Consider the following 22,818-nt stretch of genomic DNA (forward strand, 5'->3'; position numbering starts at 1 on the left):
GTGTGAACCGGGCCTCTAGTGTAATAATAATATCCAATACAAATCTACACTAATAAGAAAGAAACATGCAAATTGGTGTCACTCCGCTACATCCACCAGCCAATCAGGATGAGTATGCAAATTAACCCAACAAAGATGGCGGTTGATTTGCATATGCAGGCGCAGAGCTAAGACTGAAGACAACTGAAGACTGAAGAGGCTTGGCTTCTCCACTGTGGCTGGAGCGGAGAAGCCTTGAGGCTTGCCTTCTCTGCTGTGGTCAGAGTGGAGAAGCCTCCAGGCCTGGCTTCTCCACTGCAGCCGGAGTGAAGGCCTGGCTCCCAGGTGCCGGAGGAAAACCGGTGCTGGCAGCCAGGGGAAGGAAGGCCTATTGCATGAATCTCTTCATGCAACGGGCCTCTAGTTAGAACATAAGACTATTCTTATGTTCTATTAAGATTCTATCACCCCACCAGTGTTGCTCAGTGGTTGAGTGTCAATCCATGAACTAGGAGGTCATGGTTCATGGTCAATTCCTGGTCAGGGCACATGCCTGAGTTGTAGGCTTGATCCCCAGGGGGGGCATGTGAGAGGCAGCTGATTGATTATTCTCTCTCATCATTGATGTTTCTATCTCTCTCCCTCTCCCTTCCTCCCTGAAATCAATAGAAAAACAAAACAAAAAACTAGATTATATATAAAAAAGATTCTATCAGGCTAATTTTGCTATGTTGCTATTTTGTCTCAAATTTTTTAAATTTCATAGGACATAATCCTTGACAAGCATACAGAACCATTGGAGACAGAGAAAGAGAACTATGATACAGTTGGGAAATTATATCTTCAAATTATTTTATCATCACCTTTTGATATTACAAATTTAAAAAAGATGGAAGAAGTAGCATCATTTAGAAACAACTGTCTTCTGATTTCCCTTGACCCAAAATACTAAGTAATTTATAGAATTTCCCATTAAGTATCTCTCATGACCAAGTTAAAGGTGAAACCCATCCCTAACCCAGTGAGGTATAGGAGAAAGCTTATATCAAGTCTTGGAAATCCTCAATGATTAAAATGAAGTAATCTTCAACCCACTTCGTTAATGCTGGTGGTGTAGCCTCCTTCCTTTAATCTCTTCTGGATATCTTTGCGTGAATGGTATGCTCTTAAATGTGGATCATGGAGACTATTATATTGGTTTTCCAAAAGTCGACAATAAGGATCAGTCAGATTGAAACCATAAGGTTGAAAAAGCTGCAAATACAGATTTTAAAATATGACAAATGTGAAATTAATGAACTTCATTTTTAAATATCAACCTATTAAAATGACTAGAATAGTCATTGAAAATAAAGCATGCAAGAAGAATTTGAAGTGGGGAAAACCACCAACAGAAAGGTTTAGATTGAGTAATGCTAATTGCTTATTCCTATTTTTGCCCCACTGACCTGAATTATTCTAAACATCCACCCTCACTCAATTCCTCCACTGATCTCCATCAGTCCCTGGCCCTAAGCTGAGAAGAAAGGAAGAGATGAAAAGAAAGAGAAGAGGATAAAATTTGTTTTAATATGTAAAGCTAATGCCAAGTTTCTTCATTTCCCTCCTCCCTCTTCCAGGTCAAGGCACTGTATTCAAAGTATACAGAGATAATATTAATAATTATGACTATTATATCTCAATAATGTGAAAATGAAGAAAATCTTGGACAATCTTCCAAGATACATGGAAACAAGTTTATTTAAAAAAATAGAAGTAAAACTCCAATGTTAAAGATGATGGATTAAAAAGTTATTGTATCTTGGGGGTCTTATCTAATACAAGAAACACAACAATCTTTGAGTGCTACAGTCAGGAAAAAAATTCAAGATCTGAATTATAAAGTTCAATACATTGAAGAACCAGTTATAAAGGATATTGATAGGAATTGCGATTTCTGCATATGTGTAAAGAATACAACCTGTGTTGTTCTGTCTGGCAGTAGCCATGTCAGTCATATTTTGAACACAAAGTAGCCTGGCTGGGTGGGATCCTCAAGGAACTCCCTTAAGACAGGTGGGAGGACGCTTCATATATGGGCAAAGGGGGAGATTGGTGGAACCTGATAGGATGCTATCTTTCCTTTCCATTTAAAGCTTCCTTGGAAAGTTTCTGTTCTCATGCTTAACACCAGACTTTAATCCCTTCCAAGGGGCCTAAATCATAAAGTGTAATCATTCCTTAATTGCCAGTGCTTCCCTGAGAAGGCAAAGAAAGGAATTCTATGGGGCAATGTCTTGAGTTCAGTGAAGCCAGATATGAAGCAACCAACAATCGTGAGTCACGGATCCGTCTGTTTCTTTTAGATGTTGACATTTAGCTGCTGACTTCTTTTAGATATTGACTTTTAGTTGTGGTAAGATGTTTCTCAAGATCAAACTTGGTCTAATGACCTATAAACAAAGAACACCTTTTAAACAAATCATTCACAGGAGCTAGTGTAACCCTATTGCTGTCAATTAAAATAATTAGTTTCCCTTTTAAAAAGTAAAAAAAAAACTAAAAGTGTTAATATTACTTCATTGAGAAGCTTTTACTGAAAGAAAAGGACAGCTCTCACAAACTCAGTCTTCAAGGGAATAGTTTGGTGCTTAATTATAATTAAATGAAGACAGTTTTTGGGGGGATGAATGTAATAAAGAATAGAGAGAACATCTTTTTAAAAGAAGCTGACAAGTGCCCTGGCTAGTATTGCTCAGTGGTTGGAGACTTGGCCTGCACACCAAAGGGTCATGGGTTCAATTCCCAATCAAGGGTACATACTTAGGTTGTGTTTCACTCCCCACCCCTGGTTGGAGTGCATGTAGGAGGCAACCAGTTGATGTGTCTCATAGATGTTTCTCTCTCTCTCTCTCTCTCTCTCTCTCTCTCTCTCTCTTCCTCCTCCCTCCCTTCTACTCTCTCTAAAAAGCAAGGGGGAAAAAAATCCTCGAGTGAGGATTAACAACAACAACAAAAAAAGTAGTTGACAAGTGAATTAATATTTGACAGAAAATGGTAGTACAGCAAATAATATATTTGAGGAAGCAGACAAAAGAAAGACAGGGTTAAGTTTAGATACAAAAGAGGAGTGATATAGGTTTCAAGCATGCTTTAGGAAAGCTAGTTTTTGTGAATGTGACCCAGTTAAATTGTGTGAGGTAGGCATGTGTTCAGTTAGCTTGCTCTATCTTAGAACAGATTTGTTTTTAAAAACAAATATTTTCTATAACGCATAACCCATGGACACAGACAATAGTGTGAAGGCCTGGGGTGGGAGGTGGCAGTGGCAGGCTAGAAGGGGTCAATGGGGGGGAAAAGGGACATATGTAATACTTTCAACAACAAAGTTTAAAAACAAATATTTTCCAGAAGCAAAGCCTGCGTTAAGAAATCATGTTTACTAGGCAAGAATCAAATACTAAGGAGCCCTACACATTTCTGACAACAGCGAGTAGAAGGGTAAGGGGATCACTCGGAATTCTTCCTTATAGAATTTTTTTGTGTTAATAATCAAAGAAATGATTTAAAAAGCATTTACTGGACCTCCTTCAGTGTTAGTGATTGAGTCAAGGGCTGAGGAGGTTTGAAGGTGGGAGTAGCATTGAGGACTAAAAACAAAAACTTGAAGGAAGTACACACTATAACCCACTATAATTTAAGTTGTAAAATTGTAAATATAGAATTGTAGTGTTGAGTAAAACTATACAAATCAAGGACAATGCAAATTCTAAAAATTTGGGGGCTATGATAGTTCAGGAAAAAAATCTTGAAAGATGGCTGAAATTCATAGACTGAGGAGAAAAGTAAGGGTACTATCATCCTAGTGAATTATTTTCCAGTCATGTCCTTCAACTGTAATTTTTTTAAAAAAAAGTTATGCTTAAAAACCTAAAAAAAGAAATGTCACTGAACTGTTTAAATTTTTAAGATTCTTCCTTGGAAATGTGCTATTAGAATTTGCCAATGTAACTGCAGAGGTAGGAAAGAAAACAATGACATCACAGACACATTTTAGCTCAAGGAGGCAATAGTGCATCATAGTCCCACAGGGAAAGCAAGATGTATATCACAATCAATCAAAATGTACTTTCTACAAATAATAGTTAATGGAATGCATTATAGGTAGAATAAGTCATTTATTCAATACTAGAGGCCTGGTGCACGGATTCGTGAACGGATGGGGTTCCTAGGCCTGGCTGGTGATCAGGGCCCATGGAGGCCAGCTGGGGGGAGGCAGGAGGGACTGCAGGAGGTTGGCCGGCGGCCAGGGGGAGGGACCAGCCGGAGGGAGGGATCATGGGAAGCTGGTCGGCAGGGGGACCGCACAAGGTTGGCTGTGGGAGTGCACTGACCACCAGAGGGCAGCTCCTGCATTGAGCATCTGCCCCCTGGTGGTCAGTGAGCATCATAGCGACTGGTTGACAGGTTGTTTCGGTCGTTTGGTTGTAACGGTCACTTAGGCTTTTATAGCTATACTAATAAAAGAGAAAGATGCAAATTGACTGTACCTTCCAATGCCCACCAGCCAATCAGGAGTATGCAAATTAACCTAACAAAGATGGCAGATTGATTTGCATACGCAGGCATGGAGCAGCTGGGGGCAGGGCGACGCTTGCGTTGTCACCATGGAAATGACACAGGCGTTCCACACCACCCCAGCCGCTCCGGGCCTCTGGGCTGGAGCGAAGGCGGAAAGGCAGCTCTGGCCAGAGCACAGGTAGTGCTGGCAGCCAGGGGAAGGAAGGCCCATTCTTGCACGAATCTTTGTGCATCGGGCCTCTAATATATAGATAAGCACTTGGAAGTACCAATTAGCAAAAGCCACCTGCTAGCAAGATAGTTCCTGGAAAGAAAAATAGAACAGCAACTACTTTCATGTAGCTTCTGTACCACCAGAAATCTCCATTTTACTAGTTCATTATGGCAGTTTTTAGACCAGTTACATATTAATTTTCAAAGGCTAAAAACTACAGAATATATGATTTTTATGAGAATAGTTGTTATTTATTTTAAAGAGAAATCTTCACCCTGCCTGGGTGGCTTAGTTCCCATGCACTGAGGGATCATGGGCTTGATTCCTGATTGCGGTCTTGATCCCGGGTCTCGGGGACTGTACGGGAAGCAAACGACAGATGTTATCTCTCTCACATCTATGTTTCTTTCTCTCTCTCTGCCTCCCTTCCTCTCTCTCTAACATCAATGAAAAAAAAATAGAAATCTTCAAAGGCTGAAAAGCTGAAATTAAAGCTCATAATTAAAATTACTTTAAAATAATTCATATATAGCAACAATGTCCAGAAATTTCAGGAGGAAAGGAAACAATGAATAATGAAAAAAAAGTATCCATTTTGCTTTAGGAAACAACAAAAAATATTTAAGAAATTTTCTAATGTCAAAAAAATCGCTTTCCCCCCCAATATCAAAGTAAACATTAAAGCATTTGAAACTTTAGTACATAGAAATATACTTTAAACTTTCTAAATGAGAGTACCAATGCTCAAAAGAGAATGTCATGTAGGTTAACTAGAACTTTTTAAAAAATTTAAAAGATAATTTCCTTTTTCTCCAAAAATGAAAGCAAAAATAAACAAATGTAATATCCTGTAGTAATTAAAATAATCAAAACAGAAATTAAAAATACTAACGCTTCATTTTTTATAAGAGTCCTACAGCTCATTTTTGGGCAGGAAAGGTGATATATCTTGAGGGTTTTTGTTTTGTTTTAGATTAGATTAGAAGCTCATGATGTTACAACTATTCATTTCACTTTTAAGAGATTTTTTATTTGCATCTCTCTGATGATTAGTGACCTTGAGCATTTTTTCTTGTCTACTGGCCACCTGTATGCCCTTTTAGAGCAGTGTCTATTCAGGTCCTTAGCCCATTTTTTAATTGGATGGTTTGTCTTCCTGGTTTGAGTTGTATGAGTACTTTATATATTTTGGAATGTATCATTGGTGAATATGTTCTTCTATTTAGTGGGTTCTCTTTTCATTTTCCAGCAGGATAGTTACTATTTCTCATGTAACTGTAGATGAGCAGCTCATAATGTTACAACCCCTCTTCTCTCCCTTAAGAGCGGAAATAATAACTGCTAGATTTTGAGCAAAAGAGGTGATATTTCTCTAATTTTTGTTTTTGTAGATAAAAGGCTCATAATGATACAACCCTAATTTCTCTTTCAAGATAGGAAACACTTACCTTCTTCTGGGTTTTGAGTAGAAGTAATATTTCTACAGTCCTCATACTTGCAGATGAGGGCCTCACGATGACACAGCCCCTCTTTTTTTCATTAAAAGTGCAAATAAGGCAAATAAGCCCGGGCTCGTGTGGGTAAGTTGGTTTTTGAACAGGAGCAGTTGGGTGTCATTCTGTTCAGCAAAGGGTTGCAAGTTTGATTCCCCGTTGGGGCACATGCCCAGGTTGTGTGCTGGATCCCTGGTAGGGGGTGTGCAGGAGACAGCTGATTGATGTTTCACTCTCACATCGATGTTTCTCTTTCTCTCCCTTCCTCCCGCTCTAAAAATCAATTTAAATAATAGCTTTGCTGGTTTTTGAGCAATAAGTTAATATTTTTCCAGTTCTTTTTGTAGGTGAGAGGTTCATGATGCTACAATACTTCATTTCTTTCTTAAGAGAGAAAAAGTTTGCTGGGTTTTGAGCAGGAGAGGTGACATTTCTCCAGTCCATGCCCTTGCAGATGAGGGTTCATGAAGTTATAACGCTTCATTTTTTTTATAAGAGAAGAATACCAACTTTGCTTGTTTTTGAGCAGGAAAGGTGATATGTCTATCTCCAGGTCTTATTTTTGTAGATGACAAGTTGATGATGTTACAACCTCTCATTTCTTCCTTAAGAGAGGAAATACTAACTTGGTTGGTTTTTGAGCAGGAAAGGTGATATTTTTTTAGTTCTTCACCTTGTAGACAAAGGGCTTATAATATTACAACCCCTCATTTCTCCCTGGTGAGGAATACTAGCTTTGTTGGTTTTTGAGCAGGAGCGCTAACATTTCTCCAGTTATTGTAGATGAGGGGTTCATCATGTCACAGCCCCTCATTTCTAGTTTAAGATAAAATGGCGTTGGCATACTGCATATCAGTAAAATTATCACAGCTGCTAGATTTTTTTATAGCCACCCTGCACAGGTTTTTGTTTTCACAATATCTGGAAATGGCCTAGGAGGAGAAATGAGATAGAGCACAGGTACGTTAAAAATGCAAGAGTTGCAGCCTTCCCAAAGAAAGCATCACTGATAAGCCACACAGTCCAATTTTTTACATGGATTATAGTTACTGCCTCTTTGTAAAGGTGTGGTCTACACTGCTAGGTCCTTGAGATCTACTTTATGCTAATTCACTAAGGTAAGTCATTTAGGGACTATGATTAGATTTCCAGCACAAAGGGGAACTTAGAATTTTTTAAAGTTTGGGTTTTCTCAACGATGTCAAAGGCATGACAGGTTCCTAACAACAATATCATCTGCTGCCTGTAAACTTGGTTCCTTAAATATAATAAACATACACTTGGGAAAATCAGTGTTTACTCAGCTATTTAAATTCTATCCAATCTTTATTAGTTAGTATATACTTTAAGCAGATTTTAATGAGACAGGCATGTGCTGTACTTTGTTGAAAGGTAGGAAAGGTCTAATGATTGAAGCACCATAAGGTACTATTTCACTTGCACATTAACTGAGGTGGAAACACATCTTATTCTAAAGTACCACCAAAGTACCACAGAAAGTTTCCATTTTAAAAGTGTCAATTTTAGTTGTGAATAATTTTGTTGCATACAAACCAAAGTCTTAAGTCATAAATATTACTTTGTGCCATGCACTTTACAATTTCCATTAAGAACCCATTACTTTCTACACCAAGTGTTTGAAACACATTCTACAATCTAAGTATAGGTCTCTCAGGTTAGCTTTGTCTAACAGACTCATTGGACTGAACTGTGATATATACAGAAAAGACATGGATTTGCAAACTGAGTTAAGAGTGGTAAGTAGATTATATTTGTAGATATGATTAGTGATACAATTGTAAGACATTATTTATGTATGGTTAGAAAAAAAGAACAGTCGCCGAAACCAGTTTGGCTCAGTGGATAGAGCATCGGCCTGCGGACTGAAAGGTCCCAGGTTCGATTCCGGTCAAGGGCATGTACCTGGGTTGCAGGCACATCCCCAGTGGGAGATGTGCAGGAGGCAGCTGATCGATGTTTCTCTCTCATCGATGTTTCTAACTCTCTATCTCTCTCCCTTCCTCTCTGTAAAAAATCAATAAAATATATTTAAAAAAAAAGAACAGTGTAAAAAAACCATCAAAGATTAAATTTGATTTAAATTATTCTGAATCATGGTCACAGAAGAGATAAATTTTTTTTTTTTATAATGTGGGATTCTCAAATAAACCATAAAAGATACCGGCAATACGATGTGAAAGAGTTAATAAATCTTCAATGTGTTAGTTTAAAAAAACTTTTAATTTTCCTAGTCACTACATAATATGACTTATCCACAGATGTTGGTTTTGATGTTTGGCAGAAAACAGCCTTACCTCTAGGTTCTGTGCTCTTTCTTTTCGAAGAGGAGCAAACACAACAGGCAGCCCGTGGTCACTGGCTAAGGACCGAAGGTCAAAATAGTATTTGGCATAGACACTGGCAGAAACATTAAGACGAAATTGGAGTAGATATAAATATTGCCTTTCCAAGTCACTTCTGGGGAAGAAGGAAAACACAAAACCAACATGGGACAATTTTATTTAACGAGGCTATCTTCAAAATTATCCTTCTAAGCTACTAAGATGGCTGTAAGTTTTGCTTTGAAACAAATAAAGGTTACCCGGCTATACAAATACACGACTGTTCAAACAACAAACAAGGTACAGCTATTTGTGGTCCCTTTTGCCTCTAGCACTTTGAGTTTCGGGCAAGGGTGAGGAGGTCCCCTCTCTTGTTCACTCTTGCTGCTGACTCGGGGCTCATTCATCTAAGTCCCATTAGTGCAGCTGTAGATTCGTGCTCCTCGCTCACTCACAGGGCCTCACTCTAGTGTTCAGAAGAAAGGAATGATGTGTGCTGTTTCTAGGCTCTGAGGAACTTGCAGACATTTTCACCAGGCCAATAACAGGAAGGGGCTTATTAAAGTAGAGAGGTGCCAACCAAAGGAGTGGGCACATCACCATGGCAACAAATGAATCCACTGAGAGCCACCACTATTATCTCTGAGGGGGGAAACTCCAGGCAACAAGGATTCATCGCTAATAAATCTATATCTACAAAAGGCTAATATGCAAAGTGTTCCTTCGGGAGTTCGACTGGAAGAACAGGAGTTTGATCGCTCACTATGACGTGCGCTGACCACCAGGGGGTAGCGTGGAACATGGCGGGTGACCAGAGGTGGCAGCGGGGTGCTGAGGTAGTGAGGGAAGGAGGAGGCAGGGAGGTGGGGGGACATGATCGGCCCTGATCACCGGCCAGGCCTAGGGACCCTTCCTGTGCATAATTTTCATGCACCGGGCCTCTAGTAAATACATACATACATACATACATACATACATAAATAAATATTTCACATTTGATGGGAAAGGGACCTCCTCCCCTGGGGCCTGGGGCTAATGTCAAAGAGCATATGCAAGCTTCTGTTCACTTTAATCTTCCTGTGGTGAGAAATTGTCACTATGACAGAACTGGATGCACTTTTAAAACTTTGGAAGGCAGAAAGATTAAAGACAGATGTTTTGGCTGGACTAATAGAGCATGGGAGTCAGACTCAGAGTTCTCCTGTGTTGGGAATGGAATCCCGAGACATTCGGCATCCCCTGACCCTTGCCGGAACAGAAGAGGTGAGTTCAATAAAGCAGGAAAGGAAAGGAAATTTGGGAGCAGTCCTTTGCTATGTGACCATACTGCTGTCACTTGCCAAATAGTTAAATAAAATTAGTAAATTGTACTACTTCCAGTCATCCTTTGATAGAATTAATTAATAAAATGGTAACTACCCGAACAAACATGAGAGGGTTTTAAAACATATTTGATGTCTTAGTTTTAAAGTTTTAGTATTTTATTCATTGGATAGGTCAACAAAAGTTTGATGTTCTCCTGCATGGAGAGGGGTCAGAATATAAGCAGAGATGAGGTTTTCTCACTTGTTAAACTTTAACCTAGTGAACCTACTTCCAAAATTAATTCCCTGTTCATATGACCATAAGCCTATAGAAATGTAAATCAGATAATGTTTTGATAATCAGCTAAACAGAACTTAATTTACTACAGAAATAAATGCACTTTACCATCCTTTTTATATTTCCTTCACTAATACATGTTAATTGTGAAGAAATATAGTACCTTCATAGGATTACCAGTCTATTAATAGAGGCTTAATCATGGAAGAAAAGCCTTATGTCTAAAGATTATGCATCATCTGGGTTTTTTTGTTTTTGGGTTGATTTTTATGGGCTTTTTTGGTTTTTCAATGGCGAGACAGCTGAATGGCATACCGTTTACAAACACAACACATTTTCTGAATAGCAGCTGCTCAGTTTAACTTATTCTTTTGAAGGGAAATAATATTCTAAAAAGATACATAGATGTTGGAAAGTTTTAAGGAAAAGCTGATAGACACCAATTTTTCAATTTAGATTCAAAAGAGAACATTACAAATAGTAGTCAGCAGCAGGGGCTTGACACCAATGTATACTAAGCACTGTTATAATACCTTCCAATTCCCAAAGATCATAAGTAAAAGCAGCCTATTATAAACATAGCTCCTGGTATTTCTCTGTTCATACACACAAAGCATTCTTTACAAGGAGTCTGCGGCTTGATACTGCCACCATTTCCTCTAGGGCTCACATCTATGTAAACTCATACATTTCTCTGCATGTTCTCTGATGTTATAACTAGAACCAGAGCCCCACCAGTTGAGTTGCAGGTTTTGAGAAAATCTCAGTGGCCATCATGGCAGGGCTAGTGTTCATGAGCACAAATTATACTTCCTCCAAGGGACCAGTTTGAAGACTGATGACAGTGGTGTCAAGGTCACTTTAGCTTCTGCAACTTCCAAAAGTACTTCCATTTGTTTCAAGTTTATTATCTGCTGTCACATAGTTTGCTAATGGCCACCAGCAAGATAACCGTGACTCTTCAGTTTACACTATTATGTGAAGAACTTAGACTTTTCCGCTTGCCTGAGAGGTCAGAGCTTGCTAAATCATCAGACCTACTTTCAAATACGTGCAATGCTCTTTAAAAAGCAGGGGCTAGCACAGGAACCTGAAACCTCTATATGTGGTTATTTTTCTACCATGGTTTCTTTAACAACATGACTTTAGATATAAAGGAGGAAAAGACAAGTAAATGCAAATATATACTGTGTGACTCAGATTTAAGCTATAACCACCCGTCAATAGTCTAGAGGCCCTAAGACCATAACAGTGGCCAAACACTTATTTCAAAGGCCAGATGTATGCCCTTTAAAAGTGGACTGGAAACAACAGAAAAACACTGGGTGGGATGAGTGGCAGAATAGGTAAAAGTTATACTCACCTCTTCCCAGGACTGAACTGGAATTGTAACTAAAATATAGAACATTCAACCCGAATAACCAACTGAAGACTACCTGAACAGATTTCTTATAACCAAGGATTTATGAAGAAGCCACCGTGACACTGGAAGGAAGGGCTGGCCCCAGCACCCACATGCAGTGTCTGAGAATCCATAGGGATATCTCAGCTACAAAGGTCCCTTCTTAAAAGCGAGGGGTCTCAGCCCCATGCCAAGCTACCCAGCCCAGAGCACCAGAGCTGGGAAGAGGAGCCCACATAATGTCTGGCTGTGAAAATAAGCAGGGATCTGTCTTCCAGGGAGAGACGGGAGATAGGAATCTGCTAGAAATCCAGGTGCCCTCTTCAAGACCAGCACACAATCTTTTTTGTGGCCATTTGCCCTGAGCTTAGACAGAGGGAGGGTGGCTTGGAGTGGACTAGTGAGAAGAGACTGGATTGTGTGGCTCTGGGGAGAGAGCTAAGGGACAGCTGCCAGGATCTCTGTGCTGAGTCCCTCTCCCACACTGCCCGCACAAGTCATCTTTCTTGGGTTGAGGACTCTTCTATGACATTTGCCTGAGGGAATGCACTAGCCCCACCTTCCCGACCCTCTGTCATCCCACCCTGTGGTGCTCACACCCTATGGAAAATTCAGCTACCTGGGCCCAGGGTGTAGAGGTCTAGCAGATTCAGGGTATGTCAGAGACTGGGTTCTGTGGCTCTAAGTCAGGGGCCAATTTTCCATTGCATACCCAACTTGTGCAGAGACATCCCTTCACATGGCCAACGCTTGGTCTGTTTCAGTCTAAACTCTGCTGCTTGACCCCCAGATGACTCCCTGAGATCCCAGCACATCATAAAGGTCTGTGAGCACCCAGCATCTGGCCTTGGTGCACCCTGAGAATTTTTTCTGAGTGGCCTGAGACTCAGCACTGGCACCAAGTTTGAATATGTATCAGTCCAGTGAACATTACTCATCTATACCTGATGACTCACTTAGAACCTACCTAACCCAACTCGGTACCACCAGAGGCTCTTTCAGTGACTGAGCCTAACAGGCAGCTTACAGGTGGAAGCAGGAGAAAGCAGATCTCGAAGTGGCCTTCTCCTGCCTTTTGGGCCTTTTGCTGACTTGCACCAAAACTCAGTGGAAGGTATCCTTGGTGAGCAGCTTGGCCTTCGCATGCATACCAATCAAACCATGGCCAGCCACAAACTGTGGATTGCTCTGTAGCTCCAAAATGATTGCCGAGGGCCAGTCACAGGCACTAGGCAGTGACTGACACTGACCTACACGGACCTACATACCACGAGACTTCAGAACCAACACACTCAGTGGCCAGTTCCAGATAATGTCCAAGGACCCAATTAACTTCACAAGCAGCACATCCAAAGGGAGATCTTGGGAAGCACCAGACCCTGCTGAGGCGAATTCTGTTTCGTGTGGTAAGCTCCTGCTCAGCAGCTCATACCCTACAAGGATATAACCCTTGTAAGCATTTATGCACCCAACAGAGGAGCACCTAAATATATAAAGTAAATCCTGATGGACATAGAGAAAGAAATCCACAGTAGTACAGTCATCACAGGGAAGTTTAACACCCCACTGACACCAACGGCTAGATCTTCCAGACAGAAAATCAACAAGAAGAGCAGCCTTAAGGATACACTAGACCTTATGGATTTTTTAAAAACTTAAAAAATATATATGTTCTTATTGATTTTAGAGAGAGGTGGAGGAAGAGGGATATATAGAGAGAAACATCAATGAGAAAGAAGACCCACTGCCTCCTACACACCGTCTACTGGGGAGTGAACCGGCAACATGGGCATGTGCTCTGACTAGGAATTGAACTGGGACATCTTGGTTCATGGGTCGATGCTCTGGCCAGGTGACCATCTGAATTTAATTGATAGTTTCAGAGCATTTAGCCTCAAAGAAGCAGAATATACAGTATTTTCAAGTGCACATAGAATATTTTCTACAATAAGCCACACGTTAGGACACAAAACAAATGTCAATAAACTTAAGAAACTTGAAATCATATCAAGTATTTTTTCTGACCACAGGGTATCATACTAGAAGTCAATTACAAAATAAATGGAAAAACACACAAATGCATGGAGGCTAGATAACATGTAACTAAACAATAAATGGGTTAAAAATGAGATCAAGAAAGAAATCAAAAGATCCCTTGAGACAACTGAAAATGGAAATACATAATCTATTCAACATACCAAAAGCAGACTTAAGAGGAGAAAAATTCACAGCATTACAAACTTACCTCAAGAAACAAGAAAAATCTCAAATAAACAATCCAGCCTTTCACCTAAAAGAATGAGAAAAAGAACAATAAACAATGCCCAGTGAACAGAATGAAGGAAATAATAAAGACCAGAGTGGAAATAAAATTAAAAATTAAAAGACAATACAAAAAAATCAATAAACCAAGATCTGGGTATTTGGAAAAAAAACAAGTAAGACTGATAAACCTTTAACCAGACTCATTAAGAAAAAGAGAACCCAAATAAATAAAAACAGAAATAAAAGAGTAGGAAGAAAAAAAACAGAAATGAAACAGGAGTAGGAAGAACTGACACCACAGGAATACAAAGGATTATAAGAAAATATTATGAACAACTATTTTCCAAATTAGACAATCTAGAAGGAATGGGTAAATTCCTAGAAACAGACAATCTTCCAAAACAGAATAAAAAAGAAACAGAAAATCTGAACAGACTGATTACAGCTAGTGAAATCTAAGCTGTAATAAAAAAACTTTCAACAAAAAAAAAGGCCTGGACATAATGACATCACAGGCAAATTTTACCAAACATTCAAGAACTAACACTAATCCCCAAACTATTCCAAAAAGTTTAAGAGGACTGAAAACTCCCAAGCTTATTTTAAGAGGCCAGCATTATTCTAATTCCAAAACCAGATAAAAACACTACAAGGAAAGAAAATTGAAGTACAATATCCTTGATGAACGTAGATGCAGAAATCTTCAACAAAATGTGAGCAAACCGAATTCAGCAATATATTAAAAAGATCATACACCATGATCAAATGAAATTTATTCCTGGGACTTAAGGTTGGTACAATACCTGCAAATCAATTAACATGCTACACCACATAAACAAAATGAAAGATAAAAACCATATGGTCATATCAATAGATGCAGAAAAGAATTTGACAAAATCCATAACTGATTTGTGATAAAAACTCTCAGCAAAGTGGGAATAGATGGAGCATATCACAACATATTAAAGACCATATGTGACAAACACACAGATAACATCATATTCAATGAAGAAAAACTCAAATAGTTTCTCTTAAGATCAGGAACAAGACAGGGATATCCACTTTCATCATTCTTATTCAAAATAGTACTGAAAGTTCTAGTTGCAGCAATCTACACAATAAGAAAAAAATAAAAGGCAATCAAATTGGAAAGGAAGAAGCAAACTGGCATTATTTGCAGATGACAAGATACTGTATATAGAGAACCCTAGGGATTCCACCAAAAACCTACTGCAACTGATAAATGAATTCAGTAAAGTAGCAGGATACAAAATCAATCAGAAATCAGTTGCATTTTTGTACAATTAGAGGCCTGATGCATGAAATTCGTGCAAGAGTAGGCCTTCCTTCCCCTGGCTGCCAGCACTGGCTTCTCTCTGGCATCTGGGACCCAGGTTTCCCTCTGGCTGCTGGCAGGCACCCGGGACCCAGGCTTCACCTCGCAGCCCCGGCTTCGTCCGGAAGGACTTCTGGTCTAATTAACATATTACACTTTTATTATTATAGATAATGAACTATTAGTAAAAGAGAAGGATCTCTTACCCTTTGAAATAGCAATGAAGGACTTGGAGAGCATTATACTAAGCAAAATAAGCCAGTCAGGGAAAGACAAGTACCACTAATTTCACTCATAAGTGGGATCTAATGAACAAAATAAACCAATGAACAAAATTGATCCAAAGACATAGAAGCATGGAAAAGACAGTGGAATCTCAGAGGGAAGCTAGGGGAGGGTCGGTGGGTGGGAAGAGATCAACCAAAGAATGTGTATGTACATAAGCATAACCCATGGACACAGACAAGAGGGTAGTGAAGGCTTGGGGAGGGGGCAGGGGTGGGCTAGAAAGGTCAAAGGGGGGAAAAAGGGGAACATATGTAATCCTTTCAACAATAAAGATTAAAAATAAAGAAAGGGAAACTAAAAAACAATCCATATGCAATTGCATAAAAAACACCCACCAGAATACCTAGGAATAAATTTAACCAAGGAGGTAAAAGACCTGTACTCAGAAAATTATAAGACACTGAAGAAAAAAAACTGTAGAAGATACATGTAAATGGAAGCATATGCCATGCTCATGGATAGGAAGAATGAGCATCTTTAAAATGTACATACTACCCAAAGCAATCTATAGATGCAATGCAATTCCTATCAAGATACCAATGGTGTATTGTACAGAAATAGAACAATAATCCAAAATTTTATATGGAGCCACAAAAGACCCCGAATAGTCACAGCAATCTCAAGAAAAAAGAACAAGGATGGAGGTATCACACTATCTGATATCAAACTACACTACAAGGTTATAGTAATCAAAACAGCATGGTACTGGCATAAAAACAGACATGTAGATAAATGGAAGAAAATAGAGAGCCCAGAAATAAATCCACATCTACATGGTCAATTAATATTTGACAAAGGAGAGAAGGTCATATAATGGGGTAAAGACAGTCTATTCAATAAATAGTGTTGGGTAATTTGGACAGATAAATACAAAAAAATTAAACTAGACCACCTTCTTACACCATATACAAGTATAAACTCAAAATTGATTATTAACTTAAATGTAAGATTCAAAACCATAACACTCCTAGAAGAAAACATTAGGCAGTAAAATCTGGAACATTTCCCTTAGTAATATGTTTTTTTTTATAGAGCATCTCAAGCAAGTGTAACAAAAGAAAAAATAAACAAATTGGAGTACATCAAACTAAAATGTTTTAGCACAGCAAAGGAGAACATCAACAAAATAAAAAGACAACCCACTGATGGGAAAACATTATTTGACAATAATATAAGGGATTAATATTCAAAATTTATAAAAAACTTACACAACTCATGCCAGGGTAGCAGGCTTGATCCCTGGTAGGGGGTGTGCAGGAGGCAGCCAAACAGTGTTTCACTCTCACATTGATGTTTCTCTCTCTCTCTCTCTCTCTCTCTCTCTCTCTCTCTCTCTCTCTCCTCTCTCCCTTCCTTCCTCTCTCTAAAAAAATAATAATTCAATTAATAAAAATCTTGTAAACATTTTTTACAAATTAAAACTTATACAACTCAACATCTATAAACAAACAATCCAATTAAAAAATGGACAGGGGACCTCAATGTCTCCAAAGCAGACATACAGATGGCCCATAGGCATATGAAAAGATGCTTAACATCACTAATCATCCAAGAAATGCAAGTTAAAACCACAATGAGATATCACCTCACACCTGTCAGAATGGCTACCATCAATAAATCAACAAACAGCAAGTGTTGGTGAGGATGTATAGAAAAAGGAACCTTCATGCACTTTTGGTGGGAATGTAGATTGGTGTAGCCACTATGGAAAACAGTATGGCATTTCTTTGAGAAATTAAAAATGGAACTGCCTTATGACTCAGTAATTCCACTTTTGGGTATATATATCCGAAGAAGCCCAAAGCATAATTCAAAAGAATATATTCACCCCTATGTTCATTGCAGCATTACTTACAATAGCTAAGCTATGGAAACAACCCAAGTGCCAATCAACAGATGAATGGATTAAAAAGTGGTGGAATATTACTCAGCCATAAAAAAGAATTAAATCTTGCAATTTGTGACAACACAGATGGACCTACAGGGTATTATGCTAAGTGAACTAAATCAGAAAAGTACAAATACCATATCATTTCACTTATATGTGGAATCTAAAGAATATAAATGAACATACAACAAAGGCAAACTCATAGATATAGAGAACAGACTGATGGCTTCCAGAAGGGAAGAGGGAGGGGAACTGGGTGAAAAAGGTGAAGGTACTGAGAAGTACAGATTGGTTATAAAACAGTCATGGGCATGCAAATTAAATCATAGGAAATATAGTCAATAACACTGTAATAACTATGTATGGTGCCAAGTTGTACTGAAAATATTGGGGAAAACACTTTGTAAAGTATATGATTTTCTAACCACCATGCTGTACACCTGAGACTAATACAAAATAATACTGAATGAAAAGTCTTATTGAAACAAATAAATAATAATAAAGGGGGGGAGAGAAGGACTGGAACTGGTAGCCAGACTGCTCTAAGAAAGCCATGAATATATTTAAAGTACTGTTGTTCTCAGAAGTGAGTTTGTATAATGGTTGCCAATAACCACCAGAGAAATACATTTCAAACTATCACAGATTATTATAACAATAATACATGAAGACCTAATAGTTAATGAGGAATATGAATTGTTACAGCAAATGTAGATTAAAAATGTATGTAATTTTATGCCTACTTCAGTTCTCTGCATAATGTAACCTTTAAAAATATTTCTTAATATGTAAACTTTATTGGAGCAAACAAGTTATTGGAAAATGGTAAGAAAGTTCACAAAAACCTTGCTAACTCACATGTCCTTGACTGTAATGCCCTCGAAGATTTGGCAGAAGTCTGCATTCCTTATAGCCTGATCATGCAAATACTTGGAGGAAAGAAGAATAGCTCCCAAAATAATTCTTTTCCAGTTAGTGGGGCAAATGTCGATATCAGCATAAATTAAAAGTCTTTCTAAGTAAACCTGCAAAAGTAGAACACTGGTCTTTGGTTTTATTTCAGGGTTTAAGTGCTATAGTAAGAACTTAAACTTTCACCTGTTTTTGACATGCCTTTTATTCTTGGGTTCTATGGAGACTGCTTGGCCAGCCAAAGCCAGAGACCAAGTTACAGTTGCAGATGAGATACTTCTGTTGCCTACTTTGCCATGTGAATTTCCAGTCCAATTTTTGGTCACAGGAATGAATGGACATCCTAGCAAAGGACTTCCTGAAGAAATGTTACTACCTTTCCACTTGTAAAGGGCCCAGTGTAGATACTCAAGTGCCTATCACGTGCACTGTTTCATACCTGGCTGGTAGTTATATGGTGATTTTATATAGTACTTGTATATGTAAATCCCTGGTAATACTGACCACATTTGTATCTTCTTTACATATTAACTAGTCCTTTTGTGGCACAAGCTGAAGATAAACCCTGGTCATCAAGACAGCCCCCCAGTGGCTGCTGTGTGGTGCAGCAGGACAGGCAGTACAAACAGGTGTGCTTGAGGCAGGTCTTTACAACTGTCAAGTAATCCTGGACTTAGTGCCTTTGTAAGAAACACACATGCACACAAGGGGTAGCCCTTTTATAGCCCCTAATCTTCACATCTCCATCATCATTTTATGATCTCCACCTCTGTCTTACACAACCTGTTCTGTTGGTTTCAGGTGGTAGCAGAGCTGCCAGTCTCTATCTCCCTGGCTCTCCAGGTAGCTGGTGAGGTTTCATGAATTCCTCACATGTATTACATGTCTATTCTACAAAGAACTGGGTGAAGTTAACAGCTAAATACAGATTATAGAGGCAAGCTGGGATTTGTTGTTATTTCAAAGGGTGCTTTACAGAAGAGTATGCATGCCATTTTACAAAAAGAAAAATGTCCAATTTTAAAGAGTATATTTACTGTCGGAGGTTATCAGATTGACAGCTTTGATTTGCTATTGCTCTTCAAACTCCACTGTATTTTTAAAAAACAAATGGTTATTGAACATTATGCATGCTTAGTGAAAATTTCCACCAACCCTCTCCCCCCCCTCAAAATTCAGTGCTCTCAGATATCCTAAGAATGAACCTCCTTACAAAGTTCAACTGTCTACTTTATGGGATTAATTAGAGGCACTTATACAACACTGGCAATCTCTCAAATTCCCATCATCTTTACCGCAGATGTGGTATGTGCCAATACTCGTTCATTTATACCACTTGCCCTCCTGTGTCAGTGGAATTGAGATTTCTCTTCTCACTGAAACTCTTCTAGCAGTGAAGTCAATCCCATCCCACTTCTGAAGAACACCGCCCACAATTACCTCTTTTTGAAGAACCCTCCCTGTCTGCCAGAGATTCTCCCCAATATGTGTTTACGTGCTTCCCACCCACCCCCAACCTCTAGAAAGCTTCCTCTCCTTTTGCTCACAGTGAATGCAGATGCTGCTTCTCATCTCTCATTCTCTCCTTAACCCACTGCGGTCTACCTGGCACTGTCACTCTCCCGAAAGCACAATGCTAAGGTCATTAGTGCCTTTGCCCATACAAATCCGAGCTCTTTACCCAGTTCCACCCCCCAAGCATTCCCTAATGTCATAAAGGGCACGCCATTGCCTAGGTGCTGGGCCAAAACCTTCAATTGTGTTAACCTGCTCCAATCTGTTAGCAATTCTTGTAATCAGACCACTTTCTATTTGTCACTTCTCACCTGTATCACTGGCTTCTCGGCTCCCACTCGGCCTCCCAGTTACTATCTATTCTCCCCAAAGCAGCCAGGAGAGCCTCTTTAATTAAGAGCACTTCACTCCCCTACTAAATACCTGCCAAAGGTTTCCCGTCAAACAAATGAAAATGTAACTTATTCCCATGACCTGGAAGCTACAAAGCCCTATAAGATAGGACATTGCCCTTCCATGCTCTCATGTCCTACATTCTTTCCCTCATTCCACACACTGACCACACTGGCCATACCTCACTGTTCCTCGAATACACAAAACGTTCCTATCTCCGAATCTGGCACTTGTCTCCTTTGTCTATCACACCAGAGCTCATCTGTCTCAGTTCAGTCATGTCAGGGTTCAAATGTTATCTTTTAAAGAGGCTCTTCCTGATCATTCTATCTAGAGTTGCAAGCGCCTGTCATCACTTTATCACTTCACCCTGCTCTACCTTCTTGGTATTTACTACTACCTGAAATATTCATCTTTTTAACAAAACTCATTTAAAGAAATATGTATGTCTTCCTTATAAGAATATAAGCTCAATAAAAGCAAAAAACTTTATTCAACCTTGTTTCTCCTCTATCCTCAGCACTTAGATCTGTAAGGACCATCAGCACTGAAGGAAGAAGTCCCCAGAAAAGGCTTAGAGTGGTGGAAAAGCCAGGAGAAAATAATAAAAAAGAAGGCAAGATAGGTGAGGTCAAGAGAGTGTGGTCAAAATGCTGTCAAGAAGTTGCTCACTCCATAAATAGCCACTGAATATCTAACTCTTTGTCACTATTCTCTCGTCTATACACTTTTCATTTACAGCCTTTCTCTGCATTGGAACAGCTAATCTTAATTTCCTACTGTAGCTCAGATTCATGCTAATTCCATATATTCAAACCATTACTAGAGACTGCCCCTCTGCTGTCTCGCAGGTGCATCAAACCAAACTCGCCTACAAAGGACTCACCCTCTTCCCACCCAGACGCCCTCCTTCCTGTATTACCTAGCTCTCCCTATGAGAGCACCACTCCTGCCTCTCCCCAGCATGCGCTCAGCACTCCACATGGCTGGCAGCTCCATGGAAAGGCCTGTGTCTGATCCAGTGCCCATTGAGGGTCTCTATTCAGAAGCACAGGCTGCCTCTCCAAAATGTTAACTGAAGGAGGAGGCACTGACCCAAGTACTCTTCCCTCCAGACCATGCAGGAGACTTTCCCCTTTAGGACTGCCCGAGGGAGGAGTCATACAATCCCCATCCCTTCTCACTAGAATGGACCACTCATTCCAACTGATAAAATCTTACTTTAGGAATTCTGTATGAATGAAACAATGGTCCTTACACAGCTGTAGCTGAGCAGACAACTAGCAAAGCCCTTTTAGATCCTACTAGCACTAGAATCCTGGGCAACGTCACAGGCAGGCACAAGAGGACAGCAAGGATGGATGAACACCCATCATCCAAGGAACAGAGAACTTAGGGCTCTAGTTCTCAACCAGGACACACATTACAATTGCCTGGGGAATGCAGCCTGCAACTCAGCTTAGACCTACACTGAACCTGTCACTGCCTGGGGCCCAGAGGGTCTGCTATTGCCCCCATCCTACGCCACAGCACGCCTTGTATGTGTGCCTGTGTGTGCACTGAGGTGTGGAGGAAGAAACCGGGTATTTCTCCTGCTGCCTTTAAAAGCAACTGTGTTGTGATGAGAAAAGCAAGGACATTTTAAATCATGATTATTAAGGTCAAATGTGTGTATTTTACTTCCTTTGACAATTTTGCCTTAATAAAGTTCTGATGATCATTTCAGGAACCTACTTTTACTAGTATTTGAAAAACAAGATCATACCCTGTGGACACGACAGAAAAGATGCTTTCTGAAAGAACTATCTTACCAAGGTTATTATTGCCCATTCAGCTGTTAGCTTTGTGGCACTGAAAAAAGGGTGAATAAATCTGTAAATACTTTCGGAATCAGGATTATGATTAAAGTATTCCTCTGGAACTATTTCTTGCTGAAAGGAGAAAAAATGCAAAGTAAGTATCCACTGAAGAAAAACAATTAAGTACTTTTATGATAGCTTGTGCCCACATGCCCCTAATATCATAGTCTGTTTGTGCCCACACGCCGCTTAAGATAATTTTGATTGGGTGACATGTCTTTTAGTCTTTTAAATATAAACAATGGGGCCTTAAAAAACAACAGTGAGCCCTAGCCGGTTTGGCTCAGTGGATGAAGCATTGGCCTGCAGACTGAAGGGTCCCAGGTTTGATTCTGGTCAAGGGCACATGCCTGGGTTGCGGGCTCGATCCCCGGCAGGGGGCGTGCAGAAAGCAGCTGATCAATGATTCTCTCTCATTATTAATGTTTCTATCTCTGTCTCCCTCTCCCTTTCTAATTAAAGATAAATACAGGCACACCCTCAGAAAACTGATACGTTCCTTTCCACCTTCCTTCTATAGAATTCTATCTAAACATAAACCATCTTTAGGTTCAAAAGTCTTGTTGATCACCATGTCATATTTCTGCAATCAACTCTGAAAATGTATTTTCAGTTTCCTGTAATCATCAGGCTCTAAGGCCGTGCCATGCTATCAGTGGTCCCTAGCTGTATAGAGCAGTGGTTCTCAACCTTCCTAATGCTGCGACCCTTTAATACAGTTCCTCATGTTGTGGAGACCCCCAATTTCGTTGTTACAAATTGAACATAAT

The 22,818-nt window shown here is 39.5% G+C and overlaps 2 protein-coding genes across 3 annotated transcripts in view; both read right to left on the reverse strand.

Annotated features, from left to right (window-relative positions):
• LOC102242905 (fibrous sheath-interacting protein 2-like) overlaps window positions 1-6,417 on the reverse strand; it is a 13,608-nt gene extending 7,191 nt beyond the window's left edge. Inside the window, exons 1-2 of the mRNA XM_005876598.2 lie at window positions 6,202-6,417; window positions 1,075-1,233 (exon numbers count right to left, since the gene is read on the reverse strand). Coding sequence (XP_005876660.1) covers window positions 1,075-1,233; window positions 6,202-6,246 — 204 coding nt within the window. The 5' untranslated portion in view covers window positions 6,247-6,417. The remainder of the gene's footprint in view (window positions 1-1,074; window positions 1,234-6,201) is intronic.
• Window positions 6,418-6,540: 123 nt separating this feature from the next.
• Window positions 6,541-22,818, reverse strand: part of LOC102253222 (cyclin-Y-like protein 1) — a 42,769-nt gene continuing 26,491 nt past the window's right edge. Inside the window, exons 5-8 of one of the 2 annotated variants that reach the window (XM_005876560.2) lie at window positions 22,001-22,120; window positions 18,228-18,394; window positions 8,562-8,724; window positions 6,541-7,178 (exon numbers count right to left, since the gene is read on the reverse strand). In XM_005876560.2, the coding sequence (XP_005876622.1) occupies window positions 7,068-7,178; window positions 8,562-8,724; window positions 18,228-18,394; window positions 22,001-22,120 (561 nt within the window). In that variant the 3' untranslated portion in view covers window positions 6,541-7,067. The remainder of the gene's footprint in view (window positions 7,179-8,561; window positions 8,725-18,227; window positions 18,395-22,000; window positions 22,121-22,818) is intronic. The other variant, XM_014547951.1, reaches the window with a different exon arrangement.

This window comes from Myotis brandtii, unplaced genomic scaffold (genome assembly GCF_000412655.1).
Source record: "Myotis brandtii unplaced genomic scaffold, ASM41265v1 scaffold49, whole genome shotgun sequence".
Classification (NCBI taxonomy): Eukaryota; Metazoa; Chordata; class Mammalia; order Chiroptera; family Vespertilionidae; genus Myotis; species Myotis brandtii.